The sequence below is a fragment of the Pholis gunnellus genome, assembly GCF_910591455.1.
Source record: "Pholis gunnellus genome assembly, chromosome: 2".
Lineage (NCBI taxonomy): Eukaryota > Metazoa > Chordata > Actinopteri > Perciformes > Pholidae > Pholis > Pholis gunnellus.
Genome location: NC_136536.1, coordinates 17,139,958 through 17,167,072, shown reverse-complemented (window position 1 = coordinate 17,167,072; position 27,115 = coordinate 17,139,958). Strand labels below are relative to the sequence as shown.

The 27,115-nt window shown below is 41.2% G+C and overlaps 2 protein-coding genes across 2 annotated transcripts in view; both read left to right on the top strand.

Moving 5' to 3' along the window:
* Positions 1–740: 740 nt before the first annotated feature.
* Positions 741–3,768, top strand: LOC306708679 (transcription factor HES-2-like; the record flags this gene model as incomplete). The annotated part of the gene is made up of 5 exons (XM_079176583.1): positions 741–815; positions 2,824–2,925; positions 3,029–3,124; positions 3,236–3,323; positions 3,428–3,768. 5 exons carry the CDS (start codon positions 741–743, stop codon positions 3,766–3,768), a joined length of 702 nt encoding a protein of 233 aa, XP_079032709.1.
* Positions 3,769–5,005: 1,237 nt separating this feature from the next.
* acot7 (acyl-CoA thioesterase 7) overlaps positions 5,006–27,115 on the top strand; it is a 47,509-nt gene continuing 25,399 nt past the window's right edge. The window contains exons 1-6 of the mRNA XM_079182763.1: positions 5,006–5,205; positions 12,336–12,453; positions 13,853–14,009; positions 21,831–21,922; positions 22,147–22,261; positions 23,225–23,311. Coding sequence (XP_079038889.1) covers positions 5,156–5,205; positions 12,336–12,453; positions 13,853–14,009; positions 21,831–21,922; positions 22,147–22,261; positions 23,225–23,311 — 619 coding nt within the window. The 5' untranslated portion in view covers positions 5,006–5,155. The remainder of the gene's footprint in view (positions 5,206–12,335; positions 12,454–13,852; positions 14,010–21,830; positions 21,923–22,146; positions 22,262–23,224; positions 23,312–27,115) is intronic.

Here is a 27,115-nt window from a genome sequence, read left to right as displayed (position 1 = left end):
TGCTCTGCACCGCACAGTTTACAAGAAACTCTTCTGACATCGATTTGGGGCTTTGTTCAATGGATGTCCCTTTGCTCAAACTCATTTATTTTCAATTTTCTGGTCAATTCAAATTTTGGTTTCATTTAAATTTTCATAGAACAAAGTAATGAAGCCTGACAAAAACAGTAAAATAACTGATTTGAGCAGAACAAACGCTTGCGAAATCAGAGAGGCACACAATCTTTATCATAATCAAAGACAGAATCCAAGTATGATAACTTTGACTAAAACCAATCAGTGAAATAAATAGAAGACCACTGCAGGTTATTCGCCTGAAATACATGATCACATTAACGTTTTGTGTCGCTCTAATTGTACAACTTAATTTGACCTATTTTACTGCCACAAGAAACATACGGGGCAGAGAGATGTGTACTGACGCCCTGACCAAGATAGCTCTCATTACATATCGACAATAAGACGTTTGTTTATAGTTGTTATAGCTGGATATGGTGTTCTCATTGTTTGAGACTCAAGACAAACACCGAAGCCTCTCCGCTCACATCAAGCTGAAGCAAAAGTCAGGTGGAGTCCGCCTCGCTGTTTCTCCCCCATTCCACGCATGTGACTCCTAATTCGCATGAAGTTTCGGAACATTTTCAGACAAAGGCTTCCTGTTATCCGCCCTGCACAGATGGGTTACTGACGCCGAATATGCTTGAAAAAGACAAAAGAGGACTCTAACCGTACGAGCAAAAATGGAGAAGTGTACCTCCCCCCAACCCCCACCATTCCCTCCATCCCAGCAGCGCGCTGAGGGGCGCGTGCAGCAAGTGTGCCTTTCAGTTTCAGGGGCATCGCTTGGCTTTGTTGAAGCAGGACAACAATATCATATAAATATAAATATAGATATATTATTTTATTATATTTATATGTTTAATATAAGCATCGTGATGTTTAAGATTGTCAGTGTGCGCTTTCCAGTGTGTAGGCTATTTAACGTAATACTCTTACAAATAAACCTTACAGACGAGCATCTTTATCTCCATCAACAGCTTTGAGCTTCGTGTTTCGTCATTACCACACTATATTGATAAACAAGCATTTCGTGATAGCTTGGACGCTAAAATATCCAGGAGTCAAGCTGAAGGAGACAATCGCAACAGAGTTTTCAAACAGGGGGGGGGGGGCTAATGGCTTGTTTCAGTTGGACAACAACATGGACCCATAAGAAGCATGCAGATGGGGCACCCACGCCAAAACTGCGTGGAGATCATGTGTCGTGCGTGTAAAGTATATAGAAAAAGAGCTTAAGTACATGCAATGTAGACTCTGTGTGTGTGTGTGTGTGTGCGCGTGTGTGTGCGTGCGCGCGCATGGATAATATATGGATAGATCCACGGTGGGACAGGGAGATTGGCTGTTCAGGATGCTGGTGCACTGCAGGTGGAGTATATGGGGCGTGGGGTCGATGGTTGGAGGTTGGGGGTGGGGTTGAAGGCTCGGTAACAGACAGCCATCTGGTCTCCATGGCGCGTGCTGCGCGCGTGGTTCCCCTGAGTGCAGTGGTATTTGATGGGTTGTCGCGTCTCTCCAGTTTTTATTTTAAAAACCTGAAATCTCAAAGCTGTAATTCAAAGTTTGATTCATGCCTCACATGACACGATGGTTGGTTATTACATACACAAAGTCCACAAGGTAATAGTCTAAATGTGTATAACAACTAAAAAGTTCAAACTCACGGCAGGCTCATATATTTTTTGGCGGTGGCTATTGTGATTGGAGTGCATGCTCCCTCGTTACCCGGCCTTTGATTTCAGCCCCCACCGCCTTGCGTGAGGCGTTGGTAGCAGCGGGATACACCCTACAGGTAGAGACTCCCCCAGGGCAGAAACTGCACAAAAACGTCATATGCAAAACTATTGTTGTCAAAATCCAACAGCAGATGTTATTTGAAAGTAGCGTGGCTTGGGTATGAGATTGGAGTGTGAGTCTATACCTCTTTGGACACTTTTTCATACACGCAAGCCTGACCCCTATGCCAGTAATGTATGTATTGCACCTCGTTGTTCTAAGTGTGCACATTTATTTTTTTAAATATATGTAATGTAAAGGATGTGTAATCAAACGTGAGCAAATGACACGAAATAAAATACAGTAACATGGAACATGGAATTCAGCATGCAAACACATCTTAATAACTTAAACTGAAAACCTAAATGTTGTTGTGGAGAAGACATATTTAATGAATTATGTTATGTTTACTTGTTAGCTCGTAACATAAATGAATGCTATTTGCTTTATCACACTTAAATGACACATTAAATGAATGCTATTTGCTTCCCAGCCAGAAATGAGCAGTGCGTAATTACGCACCAGTAACTATTGATGTGTATTTTACGAACAATCTGCTCCATTTACTATACGTGAAAAATGTAACCTAATTGTATACTATTTTTAAGATTTAAATGGTATAGTTTCCAGAATTGATATTTGGTGAATGAGCATTCTGTGCGTCCAAAATGTAAGCTTCTTTACGCACACATTTCTTCAGCTTGTTGACGCAGGTTTTCTTAATTTGGTCTATGGATCATAAGGCAGACGCGCACTGCAGTTGTTAGGCGTGGATTAGAGTAGAAGACAGATGGCTATCTTACTAAATGTGATGGTTTTGTGTTGTTTCCATCGAATACGGTGAGTCCAAATCGTTTCGTGTTGGCTTGGGGGCGTACCCGTGACGCACGTTAACCGACGCCACGGACCTGCATATATACCGCAGCTCTTGGACGTTAGCGACACATCTTCACCAACTTCGGTTTTAGACACTTCTCTGGCACAAAGACGACGCTGAAATTGTCTCCAAACATGACCTGTGAAGCTCTCCAGTCTTTTTCTCCAAGGCTAACTGTGGCCAAAAGAAAAGAAGCTCTTGAGCTCAGAAAGGTAAGCAATGTCACTGCATTTTGCTTTATTTTTCTAAACATTTTCTCTGATAATTTAAAAGTAATGTAATGAATGAATGCTAAATATGATGTGTTCTTTTCAGACGATGAAACCTTTAATGGAAAAAAGAAGGCGCGCCCGTATCAACGACAGCCTGAGCCATTTGAAAAACCTCATCCTTCCCCTCACAGGCAGAGATGTAAGTTATTTTATCCATTTCAATACATGCAGAAAACAGTTTTCAGATAAATTAAAGTCAAGATGTTTATGGTTCATGTGTTTAACATTTGCTTTTTATTATTTTCTCCAGAAGACTCGCTACTCTAAGCTGGAGAAAGCCGACATCCTGGAAATGACTGTGAGGTTCCTCAGCGACATTCCCCCTGTTAACACAAAAAGTGAGTTATGGTTCTGCTTGTTTAACACTTTTGCTGACGTATTTATATCCAGTGGACTATTGTCGTTTTGGAACAACGAAACTAATATAACATTTTTCTTTCAGATGCCGCAGACAGTTACAAGGACGGCTTCAAAGCCTGCCTCCAGCGCGTCTCCACCATGCTTCCCAAAACGAGTCTGGATCAAGACGCGTGTCAGCGGGTGAACGAATTCGTCCAGCAGACCATGTCCGCCGCTGTCACTCCAGCCTGCCTGAGCTGCTGCGTTCAGAGCTCCAGGACTCTTCCTCAGATCCAACAGAGACTCCTGAGTCTCAAATCCAGCTTCAGCTCCAGAATGGAGAGCCAGTCCCGCAGCAGCAGCAGCGGCGGCGGCGCAGTGGCTCCCAGCCGAGCGCAGTCAGGACCTCAAGCTGTCAGCGCCGCCATGTGGAGACCTTGGTAGATTTCTTAAATCGAAGGAGCCGGGTCTCCCAAAACCCTTTAAAAAAACTGTAAAGTGTTCCGTAGGCAGCATGTTGAGATAGCATCACTTGTAAATACGCACAGTGATTCACAGCCTCGCTACCGTTGATGAAAAGCCAGAATTCATCGTTAAATCGTATTGGTTGAGTATTATATACTTACGTTTTGCGCACGAGTCTATTGTCCGGTATAAGTTGACAAGTTTAGGCAGTCGTATTTTTTTAAATCTGCATGTATGTATCCGGTAAATATTTAGTCCTCTTCGCGGACTAAGTGATTAAGGGCCATTGAAACAGCCCTGTAAGACCCAAAGGGTCAGTTTGTATGAATTTGCACTATATAGACTTCAGTGTTTTGAGTCTGTGCAGATGAACTATAGTAGACATATTATGTGTCATTGAAAGTATCTCTGTCGGGATGTGTTATATTTTTGCTATTTACAGCAAATGTTGTATATATGTTATATAAACATAAATAAAACTACGATGTCGTGGTAAGATATGGTGTTGTGTTTTCATTGTAATTTTGTCTTTTGTTCCATGTGCGTAAAATCGTTAACGCACAGCCATTAACGGTTATATGATGATCATACAGGAAAATAGAATTACAACGTTTTGAAGTTGGCGCACTTCACACACAAGGATAAAATGAATGTTGTATTGGGTTAGAATTATAGGGGCAGAACACACAACACAGCAAAGCGCACACGCAAACTATTGTGTGCTGAGGTGCATTTGTATTGAAAAGCATCAGGAAATGTCTTTATTTTAGGCTTTATAGTGGAAGCTAAAGCGTCCTCAGACTTTGAACTGGCCCTTGGTTCAGTAAACATGTCGCAATGTTTCACATATTCCCTTCAATGAACAAAGGCCTGGCTGAGACATCTGTCATGCTGTGTTCAACTGAATAAAAACCGTTGCCGGTGTGACTCCGGGATGGATGGATGTGGTGGTGAAACGCGCTCACGGCTGGCACCGAGAAATACTACCCCCGCGTCGACTATAGTAAATGCGGTCTGTGCCGCCCCCCTACGACGGTTTTAGGTATTGATCTGGTTATTGTCTCTATTTCCGTTGCACAATCATTCCTTTCTTTCCAACGTAGCTCTTTGAAATGCACCAGTCACAATGCCAAATGGCTGTCGTGTGGTGTACGTCATATTTGAATGAACAATTGAGCGACATAACACCTGCTCTTTGCATTTCTGTGAAGTCTGAGTAGCTTCCCTACAGATGAGTCATTTCTCAAGGAGACCAGACAGAGAAGCCGGATAGGGGAGTGCTTTCACTTCACATCACACAGGACTCCTGCTTCAACACGAGACCAACAAGCCCCGAGAGCCCATCGCCGTCATCATCCTCATCATCATGTCGGTACCGCCGGCACGCGAGACAGCGTCCCCCCTTCAAGTATGCAGGTAGGACGTTAGATACGACACAATGACACACGTGCGAGCAACCTTCAAATGCTAATAACGTGCTGTCGACCGACAACTAGCGAGAGGAGCGCAGCTACCGGCGTCGCTGCGTCGCTCCTCACGGGATGATAGCCCAGATAATCCTCTTATTGTCCGGTTCTATTACTCGGTACACTACTGTGTTCTGCCGGAGGTCGACGGCGTCCTATCTTAGCTGGTTTATGATAGATCAAACGGCGTGTTTTCAGGTTGTTTAGCTTGTGGGTTGTCCGGGCAGAGGTGCAGACCATTTATGTCGTATGTATGTGATGACCTCACATAGCGGTTAGCATCGGTTTGGCACGCGCTAAAACTACCAAGGACATATTAATGTCGCCGTCTTTTAACCAAAAGTCCAATAAAAGTTTGATTCTATAGCGTAGGCTTGAGCAAAATTGCTCACTGTAAATAGTTTGTCTGGAGTGTGGCGTGAAATCGCGTGCCTGATTGGTTATTGGTTATTTATCAAGATAATAAACAGAGGAAGTACACTAAAAACAAACGGTAAGCTGTGTGTAAATACAGCGATAACGACTGCTACCTATTAAAATACCTTTGCAGTGAATCGGCTTCATTTCCCAGCACCATGCAGAGTTTGTTGTAGGCCACTTGTACTCGTCCGTAGGCGGAGCCATAGAGCTCTGTCACAGTACAAAAGATATGTCTGCTCTTAAATTCTTCAGAAATCCGCGTCACTTCAGGTGAAAATAACTCTCCAATGACAGTTTTAGTGTTGTCATAGTCTGTCTTGTCAGTTACATTCATTGAAAGCCTCGTTTATGGAGCTACTATGGCACATTTTGACACAGTCAATCAACTGCTTTGTATTTTCAAGAGAAGAGGACGTTTTCAACCTGAGATTTAAGGAATTTATGACACCATCACTCCATGCAGTCGTTTGGTGGTTGTGAAAGCAGAGTCTTCAGCAGATACTATTGAACGTAGATTCTACTGTTTAGTCCGTTATCATATTTTGCACAGGTTTCTGAACATATTAGACTGTTCAACCCAATTCAAATTAACAATGACGATAAATCCACCTGTTTGTCAAAAGTTTCCGTTGTTAAGAACTATCCTGAAAGCAAGAAGTATTTTGGTCAAGAATGAAATGTCCTTATCAGTCAGTGATAACCTGAAGGCATCTATTCACTGTGTATAAGCTGAATAGACAGTATGTAATTCACAGTGAGAGAAGCTGCATTACTTTATATATACTGTGTTATAAAGAGTTGGGATATATGAGGCTGATGAGTTGATTCCGGCCTGAGTGGAAGCTGGGAAGCCTTCTTGACTTTATGTGATTTACCTGCTCAGGCCTTTAAACGACTGAAACGTGAGAAATAACAGTTTGTTTATTAAGTGTCTGTGTGTGTGTGTGTGTGATGATGCAGTGTGACGCCAGCAGATGGAGACGATGCCTCTAGATCTGTAACATAACCTGAGTAGAAACTGTTTCACTGGACATGAACTACAACTGTGTGATGGTCAAAGTGTTATGAGGAGATGTTACTTTTTTATTTGATGTTTCCTTGAACCGGCCTTTTGAAAATAATCCGTACACTTGCCACAATAACCTTTGCCTTCTGTTCAGGCAGTTTGGACATTTACATGCAGGCGTGTATGCAAATATAACCAGTTAGTCAGCTAGCTTGGATAAACACGCTTTTGTCAGAGACTGCGGCAATTCCCCTTACTCACAATTCATTGACTGAGTCTATACTTGTCTGATGTCAAAATGTTAAATAATGGGCCTTACTTCTATTTTTTCCACTGTAGATGGAATAAGAGTTATAATGCAGAAAAAAACATTACAAAATGAGCCTCGCAAAATAGGTAGCCATTTTTTTAACAGTGTTAAAATCTCTTGAAAAACGTTACCTGGACATTTGTGTGTAAGTCAAAATCATTTGGGGCCAGGTCATTGCTCTGTTGAGACACTTTCTTCACTACAACTCTCAGTGGTAAAATGCCTCTACCTCTCCAGGAAAAACAACAAGTCCATCCTGTCTTCTCTTTTTAAGAGGAACCTCACGTTGACAGAGTCAAATGTGCTTTGACTTCTTCTTCTGTTGTCATATCAGCTCTTCCTGGGCTGCAAACTTGAATGTCGTCCCTCAAATCTACCTCTCTCTCTATGTATTTTTCATTGGGTGTGATAAACCGTACAGGCCCACTAAACTATAAATAGACAGAATGGATCATCTAATAATACAGTGAGTGTTTGACGAATACCTGTCTTACCTGGTGATGTAGGATTGCCTGGCTTCAATGCAGTTTGATCCTGTAAATGATGCAGAACCCCCTCCACCCAAGTCACTTTTTTTTGCTTTGCTGTGTTCTTGCCGATGGGGCTCGGGACAGAAATGATGCCAAGATACGCTTTTCAGAAGCTATTTTGCAGTGTTCGCCACTCTTCTACTCGCCACAGGTAAACGTTGGGTGTTTTGTGTTTGCCTCAGCAAGCAGAGAGAAGATTTGGATTATATTCATGCTCTTGTGCATGGCAGCAGTAGTATGCCATTCACTTAGTTGTAAACTATATTTTAATGGTGTATCTAGTCCAGATGTCTCTAAGAAAAAAAAGAAAAGAAAGAATACATGTGAGAAATACAGACAAAATCTGGGTGTAGTGTTACCATTTCAAAACCATGTATAGGCATACCTGTATAGAGGATCTGTATATTCTAGTTATATAATATTCATATACATTTACGTTGCTTTATCTACCCAGACAAGTCCTCATACCTCAGTGATGGATTATTTGTAGGTTGTACATTACATACAATATTAGGAATTGTTGACACAGTGCTCCTGTGAGATTCAACATGGATACTGTAAAGGGTTATTGTGTTCCACTGTATGTAATAGAAGTGATCACCATTTTGAAAGACACCGTATATGTGAACAAGATTAAAGGGCAGAGGGACCTCTAGACTAGTAAGCTTTCAATCCTGGCAGAGACCTTCACCTTTAAATCAGTTCACCAGTGGCACAGTTTGTTCTTTCCGTTCACACTCTTTAAAAGCATTGTCAGTGGCTGTAGTTGTGGCTGTCTTTGTCCCTGTTAGCTTGTTTGTTTGTCTTCAAGTGGGACATTTCTAAAACCTATAACTAGATTTACATTGAGGACAGGTCTTGTGGCACTTAAAACCTTTTAAAGTCTAGCCCTATTTTTATGTGTTAGAAAGGAAGTCCGTTGAACGTTTACCGGCGAAAAAATGCGGATATACAGGACTGTCTCAGAAAATTAGAATATTGTGATAATCCCCATACGTGTGATTTAGTTTACTGAACCAAGCTGAGTATTTTTCAAGGCTCAGGAAACCCTTGCAGGTGTTTCGAGTTAATTAGACGATTCAAGTGATTAGTTGAATACCCTACTAGTATACTTTTTCATGATATTCTAATATTTAGAGATAGGATATTTGAGTTTTCTTAAGCTGTAAGCCATAATCAGCAATATTAAAAGAATAAAAGGCTTGCAATATTTCAGTTGATTTGTAATGAATCCAGAATGCATGACATTTTTGTTTTTTTAATTGCATTACACAAAATAAAGAACTTTATCACAATATTCTAATTTTCTGAGACAGTCCTGTATATGCGTTTTCTTCTTGAAAAAGGCAAAGGTTAGGGGCAGTTATGATCATAAAGCGATAATGTGTTTTGTATTGCTGGTTTCTGTTTGCTCATATGTCGGTGATATTATGACGGGGAGAGATGTTATGGATATGTCCGTCATCTGTGTGTTGTTGGCGTGCTTTCTGCTATCTCGGTTTCTTTGTTAGCATCGAGCTTCGATTGCTAGGTCCGGAGATGTGCCGAGTGTGCACACTCCTGGCGAAATATGAATATGTTGCTGTAGTAATTAAAAAGGTTGGTGATTGAGTTGTGGTTTGGAGTATGTACAAATGCCTGTACTATTATATTAATCCAGGTTCTGATGTTTCACGTCATATGCGACATGATTATATTAGTATTTCGTAATGAGTATTTTTTCGATGGTTTAAGATAGAATAGATAAAATCCACCTTTTAAAGGTGGATTCGGCCTCAATAGGATTTTTGATTGTGATCTTGGTCGAGTACTGTTGTTCTAATTTAGGATTTCCTTGCTATTGTTAAAGAAGAATCTATGAAGCAGTTGGGCAACACAGTTACTGAAGAAAACTTACATTCCAACGACAGAGAAACACATTTTAAATTCTTATCATGGGCATCACATTTATGCCACGGAGAGCCTGTCAGCTGTGGCACACAAACCCAGGTGTGATAATGGCAGATTTTCTTGGTCATCCGCCGTCTATCTGTGCATCAGTGGGTGTGTCCAGATCCAGTTTGACCACTAAGGCGGGGTCAATGTTAACACATGCATGCCACAACCACGTCAGTGCCTAGAATCTCAGAAGATGTGAATGTAGAGATCGTACTAAACAATGCGGACAGCTACGTGTTCTCTTCTCGTGTTTAACAGCTGCCGTAGCTAGGAAAACAACAGACGCATTCGGCTGAAGGTCGCCAGTTAACAGGGTCCCTGGTTGAACCGTAACACCGGCAGTGCAAAGATGCGTTGCTTTAGGCCTCGGAGCGGCAAGGCAGCCGATGGAGTGGCAGCCGAGGTAGAGAAACGCCAAGCCAGTCAAAGTCAGCAAGTCAGCAGAGATGTCAGGGAAGGTGTGGAGGCAGGAGCTCAGCCGCAATATCAACTCAGCAGGTAGTTTATTTCTGACTAACACACACACACACACACACACACACACACACACACACACACACACACACACACACACACACCCAGAGATGGGCAGTATTTCTATTACTTGTATTTGAAATACGTATTTCAATTACTTTTGAGTATTTTGTAATTTGTATTTGATAGGGCTGATTAAAAATCGAACGTAATTTGTAACAAAATACTTTAGAGTGGAGTAATTTTGTATTTAAAATACTCAAAATACTTTCTCCACGAATCAAAACACAGTTCACGAGTTCAGTCTTCAGATCTTCAAGTTCAACGGATTGTCTGTCAAGTTAAATATTGTATCTGAGTGTGACAGATGTCAACTAGCTTGATGTATACTTTATGTCTGGGTCTGGCTACATAGCCTATTGTATATACATGGTGATGGTTATAATATCAAGCTAGCGATCGATGCTAACATGCTAATGACGCTAGCATGCTGTCTAAGCTAGTGCATAGCCAGTGTTTAGCAAGTTAACTTATCAGTCGAGTAGCTAGCTGTAGGAAGAGGGAGATTGGGAGCTTGTATGTGATGAATATTTTCTTGTTGATACAAAACAAAGTTTATGGGCTGTTAAGTCCCATTAATACAAACATATATATATATATATATATATATATATATATATATATATATATATATACACAATCAATCAAGTTGTTGTCTTTTAATAGCGTTGCTTAGTTACACTGACATTCTGTGACTGTTCTTCCTTTTTGTGGGGTTCACCAGAGCTTTGTGTACATTATATAAACCTGAATGCTCTGCTATACCAAATTGTGAGTAAACAGAAAATCCAGAAAAAAGTATTTCCTATATTTTAAATACAAAATACATGTATTTTGTTACATTTTCTGGCACCATTATTTTGTATTTTGTTGTAATACATTTATTTGGGTGTATTTTGTATTTTGTATCAAAATACATTTTGATGTATTTTTGCCCATCTCTGCGCACACACACACACACACACACACACACACACACAATGATGCTGAATATATGGGACACTCTGTCTGGTTTAAAAATTGAACTCATCACGTAATTAAAAATATCTATCTCACACTAAATGCTACCTTTGAAATTGTTGTTCCAACTGTGTCAGAGAAGTGTTGACTGATCTCTGGTCAGTTTTGAGGCTGTAACTTGCTCTGCTGTTGATTATATTATGAATAGTTTTCAGCACTTTTGCTTCATATAGTGAATATTAATACTAAATGCAATTTCAATAAATACTACAGCCTCATATCTGATGTCTCTCTACCTTTCACAATAATTGTCTTTATCACATTAGTGTAGTAGTAGAGTGACTCATTTATTTTGTGGTTACTATGTGTAATACAGCAGTGTCTGTTCTCGATTCAGCTGTTACTGAATGTTGCAATAGTAAAATTCCCCATCCGTTCACATGCAACTCTGACTGTTTTTAGAGGAAGTCTACTGTACAAGGAACATTAATTGTTGCAAGATGGTATCAGTAGTATTCTTCAGAGGGTTAGTTATTGTTGTAACAATAGACAAATAACACGACTAATGCTCAGTCATCTCTACCAGAAGTAAACATTCTCCTTCCCGTGGATTGCTAATCTTGTCAAGATGTGGATCTCCTGGCTTAGTTTTTGGAACACGCCCTTGTTAAGCTTTTTACCTGATTCCTTTAGTCAGATCTCAGTGTAACGGTGCATACCTGGTTTGGTTGGAGTTTGTAAGCAGCTTAGATTGTAACCGGTTAAACTAGTTTAGCCCACACACTGAAGAATGGGAAACAGCCGAAGTACATGACTGCATGCTGAACTGTCAGTGATAATGATACTGTATCCAGTCATCAGCTAGACATGGAGGCTGGAGTCAAATTCTCCAACAATAACATGTTTTGCTCAATAGAAGTCCTCTTAACTCATGAGTAGAAGCACATCACAGCAGATATGTCCCTAGATAGTCCTCTAGTTTCAACAAACGACCCGTCTTACGTTAAAGCCTGCTTCAACTAAATATCAGCCTGATTCAACTGAATATATCAAAAACTAGTTATGTCAGGTAATTGAAATGCTCTTTGTAACTTATCAGTGACTTAACTGAAAACACACAGCTTAGGCACATTTCAATTTGTTGGCTCAGGCCTGTATTAAAAAAACGTACGAATAGACTCTGAAATCATGGATCAACAATCTATTAAAGCCTCCCATTTAAAAAAAAAAAAATGTCAAAGGTCAATTTTAATTTTACTGATCAATAGTATTTTATTTTCTAACAAGATGCCAGGAAGTCTTCTAACAAGAGGCTAAAAAGAGATGTTGTAATCCTACCGTCAGATCCTCAGTCTTGCTAACTAGCCTTCTCTTTACTGCAGGATCATGCGGCCAGACGACGCCAACATTGTGGGCAACGTCCACGGCGGCATTATCCTCAAGATGATCGAGGAAGCCGGATGCATCGTTGGCACGCGACACTGCAACGCACAGAGCGGGGTAAGAGACGACAACTATATTCAGACCATACCCATAGTGTTTTACTGCACTGTGGGTAAATAGATATTGCAAGACTTCTCTCCGTAAGTTGTTATCAGGTTCATTTCTTTAATTGAATTTAATTGAATTTATTTTGGGGGAGAGAAAAACGGAGGAAACCATAGGGAGAGCAACAGAGGAGGGATCATTACTTACATTAACCATTTCATTTATAAATATGGAAATGGGAAAAAATGAAAATTAGGCAAGTAAGGAACTGTAAAGGAAAAAATAGTTTCTTTGTGTTGTTTTTCTCTCCAGCATGTGATGATTCATTGTTGTGTTTAAAGGCGGTTGGAGATAAAAAAAAAATCTCTTAGAACCACTGTTTTAGAAATAACACAGTCTGTCCAGCATTAAAAGAATAGTTGGTTTATTTAATTTGAAAATGTAGTTCACTGTCTAAGTCATGACAAAATTCCACATAGTTGACCTTGTATAGTAACAGTATATCACAGCTTTTAAATCTCTCATGTCCAAACTGCATGGCTGCATTAACGTTGCTGTTATTCAGTATTGCCTCACGCAGATTGTCTTGGTTTGACTTTTCACCTGGTGAACTTTAACCAGCTTTAACTTGCATCATTTTGATTGTCATCTCACCTGCTACAACAATGCGATCATATCCTGCCGATGTCATGGTACGTTTCACTGTTCAGATAAGATATTAAGACAAACACAACATTTATGGACACAACAAACATTTACACATGGTACTGTTGTCATAAAGAATAGCAGTGTATTCTGGAAATCATCGAAAAGTCCAAATTAAAGTCAAAAATGACTTTCAGCTTTTAAGCTAACTCATTTCTTCTGTGATATATTGAACACCATTTATAAATGCAAAAGTATCTTGTGTGTTTTTATATGTAATTCCATTTCTATGCTTTATGTTAAGTGGTTATTTCATGTTACATGAATTGTCAGCAGGATTTTGTCCTGGTGTCTGCGATTCATTGATTTTGAAGTATTTGAGATTCACAATAAAGCACAAATAACGACTTAACTTGTGAACAGCTTTGAACAGTTGCTCCTTGAAGTTACACTTCACATAAAAACACCCAGTGTGAACCAGGAAGATAAAGAATTACAGACGAAAGAAGTCATCATAATCAATTGTGTCACCTGTTTTAATAAGGAAGTATTTTCTGTCATGTCTAGGCTTAAGTTTCCTGTGTCCATGCCCATCCTCCTACACTGATTACATATTTCCTTTTGTATTTATCTTTTATAGACATCTCGGCACCTTTAACTTGTCTGATTAGCGTCTCTGTGGAGTCAAGCGGCATGTTTCCTTTAATCTTGTGAAAGTACGTACGATATTTGTATACGTTTTAGGTTTGCTGTTTCTCCTCTCTAGGACCGCTGCATGGCAGCTCTGGTTCGGGTGGAGAAAACGGAGTTCCTGTTCCCAATGTTTATTGGCGAGGTTGCCCACGTCACGGCTGAGATCACTTACACCTCTAAGCACTCACTGGAGGTGCAGGTCAAAGTCATAGCTGAAAACATCCTGACAGGTGACTTGCTAGCATTTGATACTTTTTCAACAGGCATTTAACTGTTTGATAATATGTTTAAATTAGTAATAAACTGAAATTTCATTATAGGCATGCTATTGAAATCCTGCCTTTGTTTGTACAAGTAATATTAGTAATGCTGTTACAGCTCTGGTAACAAAATATAGAATTTAAAGAATTTAGTTTGAACCTGCCGCCTCACCGCGTTCACCTTTAACCTCATTCTTATCGCTTCAGAGGAGAAGAAAGAATGACAGACATTCAGGTTCACAAGTATTCACAGGCAGGAAGACAAATCACACACATACACAAGGATACCCACATAATACACACATATACTAATGCTTGCCACCTATAATGTATGCTATAACTGGACGAGCACTCGGAGAGCGCAGACCTTCGCAAAGAATATGCGTTGAGTCCAATGAATTTGGCTACACGTGGGCCCGTTATTTTTACTTAAATTAAGTAAAGCAACTGTGAATGTAATAATCTATTTCCATCACAATTAGTTTGTATTTTTGGTCTTTTTTGTTTATTTATCTGAAACGTCTCAAGTCCAAGTTGTCGAAATGCTGGAGCCTTGCACCGAGTCTGGTTAGGTCCAAAGGAAGAAAAATAAATAAAAATCTCTCTGTGATATTCTACTATTTCACCAGTAGAGGGCAGCACACAGTAAGTAACACAACCCAGAGAAGCCTGAAAGATGAAACACTGCTTCCATGAGGCTCAGCACCACCAGCTGTGACAGCGGAATAGAAACTAAGAGCCATGTTGATTCCTAGTTTTAGAATGTTTGCCGAGTGATGCAGTCTGCAACTCTTGTCTATTATTAAGATATGTGCACATTTAATGCATGCTATGTACACATGAGAGCATGTGCACACATACTGTATATGTACGCAGACTTACACACACACACACACACACACACACACACACACACACACACACACACACACACACACACACACACTGGCCAGAGTCCCTTGAGTAAAGACGCAGGGTGGATCACATTGAGCTGACCTAGCGGTGTCTCTGAAATGCCAGTGGCAACAGTGATGCACAGACTGTCGGCAGAACCACATGTAATGCGCTGACCATACTGTAACTGCTTGAGTTCATGTGAAAGCGTCATCATTACATCATTATTACACGTATAGACACACATGCACAGTATATCACGGTAATGCTGGTGTGAATGAGTTTCAGCAGCATTGGGGGAGTTTTTCTTGATATTTTACAATGGGAAGCTCACTGTGTGTGTGTGTGTGTGTGTGTGTGTGTGTGTGTGTGTGTGTGTGTTTTAATGAATTGGTAGTTAGAAGTTATTATGCCATTAGAGCAACCCGTCCATCCTCAAGACAGTAAGCGACAGAGAAGGAGACAGAGCGAGGGAGTGAGGGAGACACACAGACAGAGGCAGACAGACATATTGATGGGTAAAAAGATAGCCCAGGGAATGAAAGTAGAAAGAAAGAGTGAGAGTAGGAAAGAGATAGACAGAGGGATGAAGGAAAGGAGGTGTGAGAAACAAAAGAAGTATCCCCTAGACAGCCGTTGCCCTAGCAACAGGCTTGTACTGGTTGGTTGGCTGGTTGCTGGGCTGGAAGCTGGTTGACGGAGGCGGAGGCAGAGATGCGAGATGACAGGTGTACATACATACAGGCATCGGCACGGACAGCCTGCTACATGGCCTATCGGGAAGGACCCCGAAGAGGGAAGAGCAGGAAGAGCTTCTTTTGATCCATGTTACAGGATTTGTGATTCAGTGCAGTGAGCGAGGCTTTATTCCTTTCTTCTTTTTTTTATTATATATTTATTCTATCATAAAACAGAATAAAAACGGGCGCATGTCTCTTCATGCTCCATTTCTCAGCTCCACTGTTCATTAATATGTTTTAGTTTTATTTTCAGCGATGTTCATGTTTAAGAAGTGCATGGAGTTATTAGGCCAAGTGTAGGTTTAGCGTCGGAGCAGTGTGGGTGTATCGTAGATGAGCTTAGCTTCAGCTTGTGTTGAGAGCAGGCGTGGAGGTGAGTTCCTCTGGGACACCATACGTTTTTGTTGAGCTCTCTGGAGGCTGCATGGGCCAAACACAACATCTGTCCAAATATATATATGTATATATAGAGAGAAAGTCTGCCGTCATCCTGATAACGGCATCATGTGTCAGTCTAACAAAACAAAAAGTCCAACAAATATTAAACATCTATCCCAATCGAGGAATATTTATTAGAATACCAGTGCACATAAATAATATTTGCCTGTATTGTGTCAGGTGAGCAGATCATGTCCTCAAATCAGAAATACAAGCAGCGTCTACATTATAAGGAGAGTCAGAGGAGAGGCTGCGGTGTGGTGGTCTATTGGGTCAAGGCTATAGGATGTAGGTCATATACGTGTGCATTTGAGTTGACACAGCTGCTATCCATATGAACGTATGAATGTCCGTATGTTTTTATAAATGAGATCTTATTCCAACCTCAGAGGAGTTGTCTGTTCTTATATCAATAACTGAGAGAAAGGTTACGTTATATGTGCGTGTTACTCTTTGGGCCTTGCGTTTAGATGCATCATTTTGCAAATGTGTGTTTGTGCATGTGTGACACAGTATGTTTATGCATAGTGGGTGAATCTGTACTTACATGCGTGTGTGTGTGTGTGCGGGATTTAATCAGTGTTTGGCCCTTTAAAAGGTTCCTGCGGGGCCGAGGGGGAAGAGAAGATAACGGGAGCAGACATTATTTGCTTCTGTCATGTCGGCTTAGCGTCAGACCTCACACACTGTGGCCCAGTCAGACACGGACGCCAAGTGGATGTACCTGCACACATGCTCCGACACGACGCACGCACGTACCCCACACATTCTGACACACACATGCGGTTGTGAAACTGCGTGCATACAGAGCCTGATATGCACATGCAGACACATTCTGCACAGAAAAAGTCACACACCTACATGTCTACACACACACACACACACACACACACACACACACACACACACACACACACACACACACACACACACACGCTTCCCTCCTTTCAAAAAGAAGTTTCATACTGAGGCAGGACTGGCAGGGTTTCACATGTTCCTGGCTAGATCTTTCCCCAGGCAAGAGATTGGTGGATGGCTTGGACAGGAACACAAAAGAAGACATTTTACTGTTTGGTTGCATATGTGGTTTATATTCATAGTTGTATGCACCTTTGTGCAGCCATGCATGTTATTGCAATTTTGTGTAAACATCAATGCTCATACTTCCTACACTATGTGGATTACGCTCTGTGTCCATGCATCTTTTGTATTTTTGCATTCATGTTGATTTCACATGTGTGTGTTGGTGAAAGGAGGCAAGGACCCAGGTTCCACAGTCAGTCAGGCAACATCTCGTCAGGCAGGCCTCAGTCACGGCCCCCAAGGGTGAGGCTGCCTACTGTGGGCACGAGCCGTGATGATTGTCCCCGCTGGGGGGATTGCACATGCGCACTAACATACACATAGACGCACATCAGCACACACAGATTTGCATGCACTCATGTATGTACAAAGATGCATGAATATACACATGCATATCTCGGAAACTGCACACAGTCACAGTCACACACACACACACAGACAGATCCATGTTAGAAAACCGCATGTGCACAAGCGCACACGCACACATCACACACACATCAGGCTTTTGCACGCACACGCACCAGATCTGCAGATGTGAAAATGCCAGACAAAGAAAAAAGACAGAACATTCATTCAACACACGTGTTTGCACACAGCTATCTTTGGAACAAACACGCATGTACAGAAAATTCCTGCAGAGGTAGTAATGCTTGTATTGCATGTACACTCAGGCTACATTTGCATAAACACAGCATACACAGATTGTGCCCCTTCAACACACACACACACACACACACACACACACACACACACACACACACACACACACACACACACACACACACACACACACACACACACACACGAATAGACAGAGTTGAGAGCAATGCATTGTGGGTTGAGGCTTGAAATAAGCACGATAGTTCCTGCCATGATCCTGCACATGCTGAAAGAATACGTGAACATATACACACACACAATATTTTGAAATATATTTAGGTTTATATTCAGCTCTGCAGCTCATTGAACACAATGTGTCATGCTTGTCTGTATTATTTACTGTAATTATCCAGTCATGATTACCCACAGCAGGAGAAAATCGATCAAATAAATATAACATAATAATCTGTGTTTTTGATAATGGGGGATCACTAAGAACGATCCTCACTGCACTGTCTCTGAGCCTGGAACGTGGTGTCCAGGAAGGAGAAAAGCAAACAAGGGCGGTTTTCTGCTCAGAGAAAGAATGAAGGATAGTGTGCAAGAGTCAAGGGGGAGAGCGGAGGGGTGAACGAGTAAAACAGAGCGATAAATCAAGTGAAACTGTTGGAGGTGTAATAGATGGATGAGGGCGAAGGGGCTGTAAAGGGAAAGAGGAAAAAGGAGGAGGAAAAGAGCAACAAAATGAGAAATTAAAGATGTTCGAGCAGACTGGAATTCGGGACTGTTCAAAGCTCTGAAAAAGTGCATTTTGGAAACTTAAAAAATGGTATGAAGTAGTGATTGACGCCTTAAACTTAGATTAGAGTGGATGATGCATAAGCAGTGCTGGAGGGATGTTTCGCCCACTTAAGCACCCATGTGAACACTCAAATCAGGACCCAAAAATGCTCTAATTTATTATTAAATATGACTGAGGAAAGCATTTAGGAATTCTGCTGCCTATCAGACAGTTAAAAAAAGCCCTGTATGTCTAAGGCTGCTCGAGACCAGCTACTGCTGCTGTTTGTTTTGTAGTTAAAAACCCAATTTGCTGGATTTCTGTCCCACAATGAGTTGAACGTTTTAGGATAAACACACTGACGATCCGATTAGTATGATTTGTTTTTTTTGATGCAGACTGCCAGACTCTTTGGCTGTGGTTTCCATTGTTGCTACGGTTCCGTCAGTATATTTTATTACTGCTTTCTGTTTGCTGACATTATACTCCTGTAAAATCAGCCAAGTGATGCTACTTGGATTGTCTCCTCTTTAATATCCTGCCACTCACAGGCAGTTCTTGCACATTAATGCACTCAGTGCACTGCTGCACCAATACACCATCAATTAAAAAAATGAATTGCACCGCCACTGCCAGGTGCCATCTGTCTCAGCTGTCATCATAGCTGCCAGAGTGACCTTTTACATTCATTGTTCTAAAGCTGCCACCAGATGAACTTGGAAAAACCACGCACAAAGTCACTGTGCTATGTTTATTGAGCATTGTGCCACAGAGTGTGGAAATTTGAGTGAGCAGATTTGTGGAGCTTGTGTGCGGAGTGGATGCAGCCAAAACCTTCCTATTCACTAATTCATTAATGCTAACTAAGTAAGCCAGCTGTCCCTCCTGCTAGTGGAAACCTCTCCTTCGTGACTGAAATCAGTTCACTGTAATTGCATAGAAAACAACAGATACAACAAACCGATTTCTCAGTGTTGACCGAATGATTTTACAGCCATTTTACAATACAAACAAAATACATATGTCGTGGGAAAGCGCATGTTATGACAGAGGTTTGTTGAACTTGCTCTTCCCTTAATAATGTGCATGATACTGCACTCATGATGAGGAATAATCCGTGCTGTTTTAGCAGACTCACTGTGAAGGTAATAAGGATGCAGTCCAGTTAATAACATGGTCAAACATTGACATTGTCTTCATCTGATGCAGAGGGATTAAAAATTCAAAGCCAGTTCCCTGATTACATTCTGGCCAAAAAGGTCGTCAGTCGGACTGGTAATGGTTCATTCCATTGGCTCACCCTCCACCCTCCCTCTCTCTCTCTCTCTCTCTCTCTCTCTCTCTCACTCCTCCTCTTCCTCCCTCCATCCTAAACACAGTTCACTTAAAAGGTCCAGCTGGAGCTAATAATAGACTGGAGTCACTCAGTCTTGGTAGAGTCAAGGATATGTAAATATGCCTTTCTCCTGTGGGCTACTTCCTGGTTGCAGGCAAGCGTGGGAGCCAATGAGAGGAGAGAAGCGAGGTCGGCATGGCAACGCGGCCCGGCTGTCTGCACAGTTTTAAATCGGGTGTAAAATGCAAATGTTATTCCCCAAGAGTAGTCTGCCACAAGCCTCGGCTCCCACTCTCTTCTCTTAACTTCACATTTCCTACCGCAAAGTCTCCGTCTGCGCACCGTTGATCAAAGGGCAAACAGTAACGTCACAATTATTCTTTTCTATTTCTATTTCTATGTCCATGTACATGCAGGGCTCAAATATGCAGCTTTAAGTTCCTGTGTGTTTGGCACAAGTAAGTATAGTAAGACATATGGGCCAATTGAATTCCAAATGAATAAATGAATCTGAACACTTCATCAGAGCTTCATCAGGCGTAACGAGACGCATCAATCCACCGAGTACATCAAATGCTGCAGCCACAAGTAACAGCCTTTAACACCATACGACAGTGATTTCATTTGAACCTGCCTGTCTTTAATGTGTGTACCTCCCCTGTGTGTCATAACAACACAGCCTCAAAATAGTCTCTCTCTCTCTCTCTCTCTCTCTCTCTCTCTCTCTCTCTCTCTCTCTCTCTCTCTCTCAATTCAATTTGCTTTATTGGCATGAACGTTTAGAAACGGTATTGCCAAAGCATCACACAAATTAAACATACAATAACATTAATACTCAATAATATTAATACACAATAACATTTATATAACTCTCTCTCTCTGTCTCTCTCTCTCTCTCTCTGTTTGCGAATTAAGAGAAAAAGTCTAAGCAGAATAGAACAGATATCGCTATGGCAACCTCTCCTCCTGATTGCTATGAGATGTTATTTCTTCTTCTGTTGGCATATGGAAATATTAGACCATCTATTCTTGTGTTGATGCGAACATCTACTTCTCTCAATGATGATGAAGTTGGATTTATTTAGGGATTCACAAGAGGGATAAACTGATAAACGTTATGTCAATTTTCCAAGATATTCAAGACAAAAAATAACATGTAATAGTTAAAATATCTAAACAGTTAAACTACTCAAATAAAGAAAAAATACTTCTATAATGAGCATCATTTACAGCAGTTTTATTCAACATGTGTTTGTCAGTCCAACTGAGGTTTGGGTAAAGAACGGGGTCATTTTTTGGAGGAATCAAATATATTTTTTTCGGTTGACACTTTCTTATAATGTCACCAACATATTGAAAAACGTTCTCCATGAAAGCCTTTTCAAAGAAATGCTATGAGCGTCTCTCGGTTTTGGCAGTTGACACATTATTGTGACACATTATTGTGTCAACTGCCAAAGAAGAATATTTGTACAAAGCATTTAATGAGTGAGTTGCCATTGTATTTCATCCATTTTATAATCACAACATGAAAATGCAGAGTTCAGGATTTAGGGATTATGCTAAACCTTGCACTAACCGAGGGACTGCGTTTAGTCAATGTGAGCTTGTGTTCTGAATGATCGTCTTTGAACAAAGTGTTCCGCTCCTTTGTGTGCAGAAGAAAGCCTTATGTTCAGGCAGCGCCGCTGGATTTATTGGGGTATTAATGAATGTGTCTGTTTTGACAACGGCTATTTCAAACTTGTTTGCGCCATTGTTGTTTTATTAAAAAAAAATGTCAAAACTTGTTGCTTATTGGTTTACAGTCATAAAACTCGGAGTAGATTGCGTCTCTTTGTTTGGTCGAAGAAAGCTGTAAAATTCCTTGCTGACATTTTCCTCTGTACAATAATTCAACCTTTTCTTTGTGACTGCAGGTGCCAAAAAGCTGGCCAACAAGGCAGCGCTGTGGTACGTCCCCTGCTCGCTGCAGAATGTCAGCAAGGTCATGGATGTGCCGCCCATCAAGGTACATGGAAACTTGGCATTTTACCTGTTAGCTTCTCTCTGTCTCTGTCTGACCCTCCCTTCATAATACAAACTGTGGAAATTCCATTTCGCTTGTCTTGCGTCCCGAATGTCAATGTGATCAACTTTTCTTATTCTGCTTGCAGCCATGCAGAGACAGGTATTTCAACGGGTGAGCCCACCTTTGCTCATGCTCATACTGTATGCTGTGTGCTCTGTCTGTAGTATACCAGTGAAGAACAAGAGGAGCAGGGCAGAAAGCGCTACGACGCTCAGAAGCTGGAGAGACTGGAGACCAAAGCGAGGACTGAAGAGGTGGTGCCACCTCCACCCAACCCAGGTAACATCCTGCACGAAAGGCCTTTAATCAAATCCTGTGAAAGCAGTTAACTTACAACAGAAATCTGCTCTGTGCAAAATGTTCCTGCTCTCGAAAGAAAGTTGCAAATATCAAGTGGAATTTGTGTCCGTTACGATTGATGGTAATGCCCTCAACAAAAGTGTCATTATGGTTTAACCTGCAAATTCTGTAACTGCTCTAACACAGAGGTACTACAGGTACTTGTTGTACAATCAATTTGCAGGAATTTACGTAGGTGTAGTATTGGTTGTAGTAACAAGAGAACATTCAGGGACACATGATACAGGACACAGTGTTCTGTGGCAATATTACTCCGTGCTGTGATTATGAACTGTGTCATGAAGTCAAAAGTGAATACTTTCTTCAGCATAAGACCTTTTATTCAAGGCTTTGATAATTCTTTAGTATGTCTGAATATTTAGTTTGAACTGTCAGATAACTGCGATTTCTCTATGAAACAGTTGTTCAGATTGATATTGTGTTACAATGTTATTGTTGAGTACTGAGGTAAAACAGCGTCAACTGTCTGTAGAGTGAAGAATCCCTCGTGTACTTTCAGTATATAATGTACTATTGTGCACTGTCGCTAACTTGTGCCCTCCGCTAAACATTACGATACATATCTTCGAAACTCAAGGACATTTTTGTTGAATAACATTTAAGTAGATCAAAGGAACATTTTTGCTCTGTAGATGTGATGGTAAGATTGATTACTAATTCTGGAAATTTGTCATGTTCATTCAAACGCAGAGGATCCACCAAAGGGTAAGCTAACTTACTCCACAAGCCTCATGTCAGTACAATAACTTTGGTGGGGAAGCATACAGAAGCATGTAGTTTATGTCTGTGGTGGTCTGTTGGACAAAATACACACCAGCAAGCATCAATACAAAAACTGCTATTTTTCACATTTCTTTTGTTGTGTGTGCTTTTGCATTGCAGAACAACACACTGTAAGTTTCAGCCAGTCCAGTCTGATCCATTTGGTGGGCCCCTCTGACTGCACGCTGCACCACTACGTTCATGGCGGTGAGTCCAACCATTTCTCCCCAATTTCACATCCAACTCACTTTAATCCAACATCCACTTTTAGCTCATTGTCTTGGTCGTGCCTCCTAACGCGGTGTGGTTGATTCATTTGAAATTTCTATCAAAGAATTCAAATCGATGTAATTTAAACTTTTAGGACTGCTTTGATTTTTTCCCCCCAAAATTCAAATGTACTACCGCACGGTGTGATTGATCCAGTGCTAACAGCTGCTCACAAGCCGTTTCAAAGCCCAGTGTTTCCAAGTCGCCCTCTGCCACTTAGTCTCCAGTATCAGATTTCTTTGTCGCTCTCACACATGTGAAATAATGAGCTCATGAACGCCATTACGCTCTTTGGTATTCAAGGCAGGAGCAGACCTGACCATCCACATCCTCACTATGGAAACCCTGCAGGGGAGAGGATGAAACAGAGACCCCTAGAGAGGAGAACATATAGTGGGATGTTGAAAGACACAAAGGGTTGGGCGGAAGGAGAGCGATTTATAGGAGAAGAAAAAGAGATATATACATTCACACACTCTCATATACAATATATGCAGTACACGTTCACATGCGTTTACAGTATCAACATTATTCCCTCTAGGTCCACCTTTAGAGGTTTGCTTATGAATTGCTGACAAGGTTCCTCCCAGTTTCATAGCCGTTTGCATTAAGACCCAGACTGTGTGTTGGTACATCATGTCCTGTGGCAACACAGCGGAGGCACAGAAGGAAGAAATACTGCTGAATTTAATCCAAAGAGAAAGGTCCTTGAGAATTTTGTGTACTGAGTTCTCCTTAGTGAATGGATGAATGAACGGTTGTTTGGTTCGGAAATGTCTCACCGTTTTTGTGAGTGAGTAAGAATTCGTGGGATTGTCGTGAGTCTGTATTTGTGTGTGTACGTGTGCACTGTTGCGTTTTGAATTAACTGCTCGGGTTGGTACTTGCATTGACAGCACTCTGTGCAGTTATGAGCATGGCTGTAATGAAGAACAGAATGACGAGGACGAAGCGGGAAATAGACAACTAGAACAACAAATGGGAAATAGAAGGCCTTGGTAACAGGGAGATATGATGGCGATGCCGTTTCCAATTCTGTGCTTCGCTGACAAGCGGGACAGCTCAGAGGCATAAATTGTTCCTCTATGACTCGTCTTTTGACCTTGTTAAAATTTCTGACTGGGCCTATTCAATCATCCTTAAGTAGAAAATCTATTTTTGTTACTTGGATGGTGCTTTCAAAAATGACGTTTTGAGGCTCCTTGCTTGCAAAAAGTGAAAATGTTTCTACTGCATTAATCCGCAAAAGCCCTTTAATGGAAACACTGTGTGTGCATCATCCTTAATAAATATTTACACCCATTCACCCCCCAACTCCCCCCAATATTTGATCAAAATTCCTAAAAAGTTTGCAAAGTACTTTAGAAAAAAAAGATGAACAAAGCATAGAGCAAATAGAACAGATCCAGATTTGATGGTTTAGCGTCCCGTAACCAAAAACCTGGTTTATCTGATGTCCCAAACAACATGAAAAAGCAAGCCTCCAATGGAAACCATCCTGGCTGCATCTGTAACAAATCCAAAATGTTATCAGCACAGAGCAGATGCTTTTTTTATCAGTCGAGGTATATTCTTTCTGGCAAGATATTCCTGCCTCATACTGCCATTTCTATTGAGGTCAGCTATGTAAAGAGGCCATAGGAGAGACACCAGATAGTGAGGAAGAAAGACAGACGAGAGACGTTGACTGAGAAAGAGATGCAATGAGAACGGGACAGGACAGCAGGATGGGAGGAGGACGGACCAGGGCGGGACGGATAAGTGTAGCACTAGTCATGGTTGCCTTTTTAATTTGGCGAGCTCGCTGAGAAATCTGTCCAATTAAAAAAACAAATGTGGAACAAGCAGGCAGGTAATTTAGTACACACACACACACACACACACACACACAACGCTGCTCTCTCTCTCTCGGTTCATGCCATTGCTCATTAAGCAATGTTCCCCGTTGTTCGCCGCCGCTGCTTTCACTACACTTATTTTGTTTACATAACCGAGTCAGGTCAGGCAGCCGGGGTGCTCGCTCTCGCTTTCTCTCCTACTGTGTCTTACCCTCTCTCGCTCCCTCTTCTTTCTACACTCTTGTTGGAGAAATGCAAACTGACTCCTACATGACAGTGCCAGGCTATTCGCTTACTGTATGTTTCCCCTTTTGTGGTGTGAAAAAGTGGCCTACTTAGCTTGAGCCGAAGGAGAACAAACACAAACTTTCAGGAACACACGCGCACGCGTGTTCATATTGTAAACGTACACGGTGGATGCATATACGCTCTGCTAACAATTCTTAATTATTTTCTCTGTAAAACAACATCTCTTTAGGTCCAGGGACAAATTCTCGCTGACTGACAGCAGATTGGATTGGATGATCCAGAGTCGCTGAATATATCATTTGCTGCGCTGACAGCAGGATTGTAGGGAAAGATACACAGAAAATTGGTGACACAAAACCAAAACTAAATGCAGGCCTAGATACCACCAGGAGTAAATGAAAAAATATATATCTTTGAGATGTTTGAAGGGAAGGGATCACATTTGTGAAGTCAACATTTATTAATCAACAAAACATGCATTCACCATGTAGGCCTGCAGCTGGGTATATAATGAAAGTCTCCAATGTGCCGAACAAAAAGCCTGGAAATAGTCTAAATGCTGGAAAAGATCAGAGGAGCCCACCACGCTGCCCATTACCTCCAACAATATTTTCTTTTCTCTCTCTTAACTTTTCTTTTCTTTGTTGCTTATTCTTCACCGTCTGCCCACCTCATTATCTCTTCCTCTCTCCCAACCCGCTCTCCTCGTTCCTTCATGTTTGAAGGAACCACTTGTTTCCATGGAAACAAGTGGTTGATTGCCACAGGTGGACACAACTGCAGTCTGATTAAAACAAACAGACTGAAGATTTGGTGTTCTGTTAATCACTTTGAGTTTCCTTTTTTATCTGTGCACAAACAATCATTGACTAGTTGCTGTCAGTGTGGGCTCTAACGCATCCAATTTATGTTTGCATTCGTGCATTTGATTTGTCTGCACACTTTCTTTCATTTATGTATGTGTGTGTGAAGCTACATCATTCCATGTATTTACAGTACGTGTGTGTGTGTGTGTGGGAGAGAGGAGGAAAGACAGATGTGTGCCTATAAAGTGGCGGGTGTGCATAGATTTGATGTGTGTGTGTGTGTGTGTGTGTGTGTGTGACAGAGTTGAGCCAGGGACTGCCTGAGCACAGGAACACATCCATCACTGTAGCTCTATATTATCTGTCCTCTGCCCTGGTCTATGCTCAGTGGGTATATAAACATGTCACTGCTTGAGACAGAGGAATTCAGGGAGACAGGGATATGTCCATTGAAGCTTGTGTGATCGACCTTTGTGAGGAGTGTGAGTGTGTGTGTGTGTGAGTGTGTGTGTTTGTGAAGGGGTATTGCTTCCACTAGCTCCACCTCTAGCCTTCTCTCCTCCAAAACCAACATTGATTCAGAAATAAAATACTGAATCAGCTGCACATGTTTTTTTTTAGAAACCCATGAGAAGAGTCTTTAAAGATTGGTGCATCCAGGTAAGAAACCAAGGTCCTGGTATACAAGAGACACTGGTTCTTCCGACCCTGGTAGATTGAAATAAAGATACTTCAAAGTACTTCATTAATCGCAAAGGAAAAAGGCAGAGTTATAGCAGCCAAATCCCACATAAGACAATATAATCTCAAAGAGGTAAATAAGTAATAAAAAACTTAAAACATCAAAA